Below are 8,003 nucleotides of genomic sequence, written 5' to 3' on the forward strand. Positions count from 1 at the left end.
ATAATGGCCGGTTCTAGCTCCTACTGTGATTTGTTAATAATCATAGACATTGTGCACAAACTAAGTTTGCACGTCATTTTCAGAGCAATCCCTCTACGTTTCGCACTAAAGCTAAACGACTACTGTTGTAACAACTTGAGCGTTCTCTCTACAATGAGCGTTCTCACATTGCCTCTCATCACTACTCAAATGTCTTAACTGCTGAACGTTACCCTGCAACATTGATGGAACATTTCTCTTCATGCATGCAAACCAGTGTTTCATATTGGGCCCCAATGTTGTCAGTGGTCACACTGCCTCACATAGTTGGAGCAGAAAAGCTTATTGGTTTCCTTGTGCATGTGTGTATATCCAACTCCGTGACAGTTCATCCCAAGTCACTGGACACACTACTTGCTTCAATAAAGTCTTACTCTACCCTCCACTCATTAACTCACGCTATTGGACTTTTGTTCTAGATTTTTTATTTTTTTTTCACTCACACACATTCACCCACCCACAGTTGAACGTATCCAATGTCTGTAAACCACTGTCCTTGTGATGCTGGACGAAAGGAACCTTCAGTAGCCCTGATGAGGACCTCACGATGAATAGGTGTTCCAGACAGTCAGGATTTTCATGGGGCGCTTTGTCATTGAAGGAAGGCAATGCTACCTATGTTTTCAATAGATTATAATGCAGACGACCTTACTTTAGTCTTGATTTATTTAGTGCAAAATACGATAAATCTACATGCACATTTGAAAAAGTTTCCTTGACACATTGCCTTTTTATTTTATATAAAAATAAAAACTTCTTGCAGTGGTGTGGCAAGAGTGGGTTTTTTCGGGGGAGATTTTGAAGGAATTTCTTTCTCTTTGGCAGTCTTTGTTTTGCTTTTGACTGTGTATTGGTAACCAACATCTCAGATCTGATAGTTCTCAATGACTAGTTCACATTCTGGAGCTTGAAAACATTGTGATCCCTGTACTGATGTCAAAGTGAAATTAATAAAAAATGTCAAGGACAAGATTTGGGGTGATGTTTGTCCATCTGTGGTCTGCTCGACAACTTTGTGAAGAGTAAACATTTCAGCATGTCTGAACCGTTGGGATTAAATTGAGTCAAGATTTAAAACAATTTTGAAAAATAAGATTGGGTCCAATTTGCACAGATGGAAGGTAATATGACTGGTTTTGATCAGAGGATTATACTGTAGCTATTTATTTTAGCCCTGCATGTTGAGAAACCTAAAGTAGTTCCTTCTTTAATAGCCATGGTAAACCCAATCAGGTATTAATGCATGCATTCATTTATGGTTATCACCGGATGTGTCTACAAATGACCGTTGACTAGTCAGTTTTACCAAAATGTTTTCTACATTCCCCAGATAACCAGTCAGACAATATTATTCAGATCCTTCTTTTTATTACAAGGCTCATTGAGGACACAATGCATATCAACCTTTTGCCATGTACAGGTTGAATACAGGGCGGATACTCGAGAAACAAGAAATAGAGGGAAGACAATGAAATCAGTCCCTTAAAAAAAAGATAATTGCTTGTCCTCACCCAAGCTAACAAAGTACCACCAAAGGGTATTTTTAACGTGCCCCCTATACACACACTGACACAAACATACATGTAAATCATTGCAATAGACAAGGTGTATTCTTATTCAATCACTTTGCCATATTTAAGTCCTATTTTTGTACATTTAAGTGCTGAGTCACAAAGCTTCTTACAACCTTGATTCCGTGGCCGCTCCAAGCTCAGATGGAATTATTTCACCTCTCCTTGCCCATCCCCTGTATGCCAAAATGCCCACTGCGTCAACTAGGGCTGTGTCTGAAAACATCTGTCAAATCCTTGCTTCCTCCGTCCTTGTTTCCTCAACTCTCAAAGCGCATTAGAGAAGATCGAAGGTCCCCCCCCTCCCCCTGGACCTGCAATGCGCTTTGAGAGGAATTGAGGAAACAAGGACAGAGAAAGCAAGGATTTGAAAGTCAGTAACGTTTTCACACAGCCGAAGTCAGCAACACAGGCAGCTTAGGTTAGAGGAAGTGATATTCAACCCTGATGTCCCTTCCTCTCCACATAACAACTGGACAAATGCTGCCATTTGGTTCTTTGAATGAGACAGTTAAGTCCATGGGTTGTAAACTGTTGTCATGGTAAGTGTAGTTTGTCGTTCACACTCTTTTGTTGCCTGTCGTTTGTTCCAGCTGTGCACTGGACAACTTTACTTCCACTGTTGTTGGAATCCGATAGGACCCTTTTTAACTACAGTTGACAGTTAAACAATTCAAATGAATGACAACCAATGTATGCGCTAATTTTGACAAGCTAACAAGCGAGCACAGATGGAAAAACAGACAATCCCTGAGTTGTTCTTTTTCCTGGTGGAGTGATATTTCAGAGGTCACTGAAATAAGGGCGAGTGAGGGGGTCATTTCAGAGGTGGTTAATTTGGTGATTTATTTCCTGATGTTGTTGCCATTTTAAAAAAAATTGTAGTTAATTGTTGTTCATTGTTGCATAAACCTTGTAATATGTGAGTTACTGAAATGGAAGCCTTGCATGTGAAATCTTCTATAAATAAAGCTAGAATGCTCTCATAAACTAAGTGCTTCAGCTGTAGAAGGCAATCCCTCCACAATCATGCATGACTTCAGAATTCCCATGCAAAATGACATTCACGTGGCATCGTTTCATTTTATCAGTGAAGTAGAAAAAATGGCCGTAATTACAAACATTTTTTGTAAAAACCACGTGTAAAAGTGCTTGTAAAAGTAAATCATAATTCAAATATTCAACACTATTTACATAGATTTTTGTGTGTGCAGGTTTGTTTTGCTAATAAGATCATCAGAAATAGCTGTGGGCCATTGTAACAATAGTGCTGTGACACTGGAGAAGACATGGAAGATGAGATCTTCTAATTCAAGAATGAGACAAATCTCTGGAGGACGCCTATTTACCTCATTGTAAACAAGGAATTTCCTTTTTAAATAACGAGATGTAATTGAGTCACTAAAGATGATCACATCTTTAAGTGTTGTTCATTGTCTTTAGCAATTCACCTCAAACACCCTCTCATTCAATCACCTGCACACCCAAATCTAGATTTAGTACATTTTTGGGACAGGAAGTGCTATATTGTATGCTAGCTGAAACAATCACCAACTGTGCCAGTCGCTGCACAACTCATGACAGAGCTCTACCAAGCCTTGTTTCTAACTTCCTGAGAAAGAGAGACTTGGAAAGGAAGGAACGTGGGGTGGATAGAGAACAACCATGCCTGGCGCCCCTCGTCCTAGCGGACAAAGAGGCCGGCAGTCGTCTGTCCGAGTGCCGTGTGTCCGTGGTCTTGTGAGGAGAAACAGTCATCCGAGTGGACGAAGTGCAGGGCAGTCTGGTTGTAGCTGAGCAGGGCCTGCTGTCTCTCGTCGGGGACATACACCAGAGAATGAGGGTGAACCTGTTGAATGTGTCTCTTGATGGTGCTGACTTTGAGAGTGGCTAACGTTGCCCCGCACACCATACAGATCAACCCGTGTCTCCGGCAGTCATAGTCCATCAGAAACTCCATCCTCCAGCGCACCTGGTAGTTCCGGCGCTGGTCCTTGCCCGGGTAGTGGCCGTGGCGCCCCGGAGTGGCAGGCATGGTGGTGACCCCCTCCTCCTTCTTTACGGCCTTGGTGGTGGCCATCTTGGTGGTCCGGTTGTTGTTGTTGTCGGCCATCTCTCTCGCCACAGGGAGAATGACAATGTCACTGGGGTCCACTTCTGTCAGAGAGGGAGGGGGGGTCAGTCAGTAAGAGGGCAGAAACCAATTGGTGAATCACTTAGTATTTCCTCTTTCTCTGAAAGTAGCTACAGTCTGTCTTTTACATTGCTTGGAACTTAGAACATTTACCTTCTTTCATCTGCACGGCAGGGTTGTCTTCCATGGGAGCCTCTTTGGTCCAGGCCTCGGCCATGGCATCCCTCTCCTCCCGGGCCAGGCTGGTGGTCTCAGGGTGGCATTCCTGGATGTGTCGGCGGAAGCTGCTCACCTTGGCCATGGGCAGGGCCTGGGAGCACACCATGCAGAAGGTGCCACGACCCTGGGGTCCGTAGGCCACCATGTAGTCCAGGCGCAGCCGCCAGGGGAAGCCCCCACGGAGACGCCTCTTCCTGGGTTGGTGGAGAGGGAGAGGGGGTATGGGAGAGGTCATCCCTGGAGCTCCATCAACGCCATCAACCATGTCCTGTATCTCGGATAAGGCCTCATCGTTGTCCTCTGCATACGTGTCTGAGCCGATCTGGATGGTCTCCAGGTCTTCAGAGAAGTCCACCCCAGCATCTCTCTCGTCTTTGGTGTTGGGCTCAGATTTGATGAAGTCGTTTAGAGGGTCGGATTCTGATATGGAGGGATGGGGTGGGGTTGAGGAATGAGAGTTTAGTAAGGGATATAAACACTGAGAATACAAAACATTAAGAACACCTGCTCTTTCCATGACATTGACTGACCAGGTGAATCCAGGTGAAAGCTATGATCCCCTACTGATGTCACTTGTTAAATCCACTTCAATCAGTGTAGATGAATGGGAGGAGACATGTTAAATAAGGATGTTTAAGCCTTGAGACAGTTGAGACATGGATTGTGTATGTGAGCCATTCAGAGGGTGAACGGGCAAGACAAAATATTTAGGTGGTTTTGAACAAGGTATGGTAGTAGGTGCCAGGTGCACAGGTTTGTGTCCAGAACTGCAACGCTGCTGGGTTTTTCATGCTCAACAGTTTCCTGTGTATCAATAATGCTCCACCGCCCAAAGGACATCCAGCCAATTTGACACAACTGTGGGAAGTATTGGAGTCAACATGGGCCAGCATCCCTGTGGAACGCTTTCAACACCTTGTAGAGTCCATGCCCTGACCAATTGAGGCTGTTCTGAGGGCAAAAGGTGTGGGGGGGCAACTCAATATTTATTTTACCTTTATTTAAACTAGGCAAGTCAGTTGAGAACAAATTCTTATTCTCAATGACGGCCTAGGAACAGCAGGTTAACTTCCTTTTTCATGGGCAGGATGACAGATTTTTACCTTGTCAGCTCGGGGATTCGATCTTGCAACTTTTCGGTTACAAGTCCAACTCTTTAACCACTAGGCGACCTGCCGCTCCGTATGAGGAAGATGTTCCTAATGTTTGGTATGCTCAGTGTATATTCAAGGATAAAAATGGCTATTAATCAGCGTATCAATTGTTATTAGATCAGTGCTACAGAACAAATCTATGTAACTGGTTTACCTTTGTACACAGAGACAAACAAATGTAACAAAAATAAAAATCAGTCCTACTCACTTCAAAACACACACATACAAAAGCTGCTAAAACGTCCTAAAGCTACAGTGACTGAAATGAAAAGGCTGCAATGCTAGCTCACCATTAAAAACACATTTTATTCAAGCAACTATTAAAAGCTTGACGTTTCGGCCTTCATCAATGCCCTTAATCATAACAATGACAAAGAGGAAGCCACAGTTACAGAATAACTCCCTTCCCGGTCCTGTTACCACCCCACGTCCTACCTCCCTCAGTCTCACCATGTGTCTGGGCCCAAGTCTGCAGGATGCAGTGCTTCTCCTCCGAGCTGTAGACCAGCGACTGGGGGTGGATGTCAAGCACGTGGCTCTTGATGTGGTCCAGGTGGAGCGAGGGCAGCGGGCGGCCGCACACCATGCACACCAGCCTGCCTTCCTCCGCCTGGTACTCCATGAGGAACTCCTGTCGGAACCAGGCGTGGAGCGAGTCGTTCAGGTAGCGCTCTAGGGTCTTGGCAGAGGGCCCGGGGAGCTCTTCCTGCTGGAGGGGGACTGAGGGAGGGGGTGATGGGGTCGGAGACCGGGGCTGGAGTTTGGGGGACACCATACCACCAGGTTTTCCTATGAGAGGTAAAGTGGAGAGCGGATATGCAGTTTAAATGTTAACGTAAATCAAAAAATATAGTTTGACAATCACATAAAAATGTAATACATAACCATCTGTAAAAAGACAATTCAGGTTAAGATCATTGGTACAAGAGCAGCCTTTTTTCTTATGACTACATAAAGCCACTGCACAATGACATCACCCTCTTACACGACTGTAAAAGTGGATCTTGGCCGTATGAGCATGACTGTACAACATAAACACTTAACAGATATGCTCATACTGCCACCAAGTGCAAGATCCTGAAACTCTTATCATCAAACTAGGCCATGACATTTTATTCCATCCCAGTCTCCAGAAACCCCCACCCACCGGTGGAGTGGCGAGCACAGTCCAGCAGCTCCTCCTCCTGTCCCTGGGAGATGGCGGCCACCCCTCCGGCCGGACAGTACAGCCTCTGGCCCCCCTCCAGACTCAGGTGACTTTCCCAGCCCGAGCGGATCACCTCCTTGTCGGCCGCGCTCCACAGCAGAGAGTCCGGGTGCTTCTGTCTAATATGCCTCTTGATGGTACTGAGTTTGAGCGTGGCCAGCGAGCTCCCACACACCATGCAGATCATGCCATGGCGACGGGGGTCAAAGTCCATCAGGAACTCGCTGCGCCAGTACTCGTGGTAATAGCGACGATGATCCCTGCCCGGGATGCGGCTGAGGCCAGGTCGGGAGGCGCATTGGACCTTCTCTTTGCGTCCAGAGGGGCCCGGGATGGGAGAAAGGAGGAAGGGGGAGTCCGGACCCTCGGTGACACTCCAGTAGCTGGTGCCCGGGGACCAAAGGGGGGTCACCATCTCTTCCTCGTCATCATCGCCCACCTGGCCATTGGTCAGACCGTCCTTCTCTAGGAAAGAGAGAGTGTGTGAGAGAAAGAGTTAAGAGATTCACATGCAATAGGTATAGGTTATTCCTGGTAATGAAGCAGGAATAACCTATCTACAAAGCTCTATAACGTATAATTATATTTATATTTCTCAGATGGCTCTATCACATACCCCGACATTACCAGATATATGTATTCCGTTAGAAATAAGCAGACACAATAATTGGGGTTCATAATAAAATCGTTAATCTGTGGAAAATATTATATTTTCGCACGGAACCCCCGCCATCAGAAACCGGGCAGCGACTCCATTTAGGCGAGTTAGCCGCCGCTAGTTTCCGCTGGGTGGCGACTGTGCATCACAGCAAGCAACCAGCATGGCATTTTGCCTTTGTTTATAGTGGAGCCACTGAGACAAGAGGGCCATGCTGCTAGATGGCATTGTCCGTCACACAGATTAACTGTGACAAAGGGTGGAGAGCAGACTAAGGGTCGAGTCTCCGTACTCTCGAAACAAAAACATTACAATCTTTACCTCCTGAACAGTGTCCCAAGTCACTTTGCTCTTGCGTCGCTTCCTCGTCTCCGCTTATTATTAATGAGAGAGAATCTGCCTGCTCAGCACACGGAAGGACCACAGGCTCGCTCTCCCCGGTCTCTTTCTCTTCCATTACTCTGCAACGTTACACTATTTACTAATGTTTTCAATTCGCTCTGATAGACCAGGTAGGAACTGTATTTTTAGAGAATCGTTCAGCACGCGTTTTGCAAGCTATCTAGACCACGAACGGACACATCGCTTTTTGGGTGCCCCTCGTCCCCCCACACACTCAACCTGGAGCAAAGTTAACTTTTCATATATCGCCACGATATTTGGTCGGTTTTATATCCTTCTTCGGGTGTGAGACTCTCCCGTCCATGATGAGCTATAGCGGCCTCTTGTTTGTATTTTAAGGCTCTGCTTGTCTTTAGGGTGGGGAGCCGAGCTTGGGGCCCCTGGGGCTCCTTAAGGGGCTCCTGGGTAAATTTAAAGAGACAGTAGCGGCATTCACGCAGCGACACGCACACCCAGGGGCCAGATGTGTGTAGGTTAGGTTTTACTGCAAAATTAATTGGACAAACATGTAACACTTTACCATGGTTTTGTTTTCTTACTTAAAAGACAACGGTTAATTAAATTAATATGGGAGGGGGGGGGGGGGGGGCTGTTGAAATGTCCCCCCAATGGGTGTCCA

General features: G+C 45.9%; 1 protein-coding gene across 1 annotated transcript; it reads right to left on the bottom strand.

Moving 5' to 3' along the window:
* Positions 1 to 447: 447 nt before the first annotated feature.
* Positions 448 to 7,779, bottom strand: si:dkey-106g10.7 (uncharacterized protein C11orf95). The gene is made up of 5 exons (XM_021578231.2): positions 7,304 to 7,779; positions 6,265 to 6,789; positions 5,568 to 5,906; positions 3,898 to 4,383; positions 448 to 3,767 (listed from the first exon to the last, which is right to left on the bottom strand). Exons 1-5 carry the CDS (start codon positions 7,437 to 7,439, stop codon positions 3,295 to 3,297), a joined length of 1,959 nt encoding a protein of 652 aa, XP_021433906.2. The 5' UTR covers positions 7,440 to 7,779; the 3' UTR covers positions 448 to 3,294.
* Positions 7,780 to 8,003: the final 224 nt, after the last annotated feature.

Source organism: Oncorhynchus mykiss, chromosome 21, assembly GCF_013265735.2.
Source record: "Oncorhynchus mykiss isolate Arlee chromosome 21, USDA_OmykA_1.1, whole genome shotgun sequence".
NCBI lineage: Eukaryota > Metazoa > Chordata > Actinopteri > Salmoniformes > Salmonidae > Oncorhynchus > Oncorhynchus mykiss.

Bases quoted from the DNA above. Each gene is read 5' to 3' on its own strand.
- si:dkey-106g10.7 (XM_021578231.2), bottom strand. From the start codon at position 7,439: ATGGAAGAGAAAGAGACCGGGGAGAGCGAGCCTGTGGTCCTTCCGTGT. The intron at 6,790-7,303 runs GTAAAGATTGTA...TCTCTTTCCTAG, and splicing joins CTTGGGACACTGTTCAGGAG to AGAAGGACGGTCTGACCAAT. The intron at 4,384-5,567 runs GTGAGACTGAGG...CCTCCATATCAG, and splicing joins GACTTGGGCCCAGACACATG to AATCCGACCCTCTAAACGAC.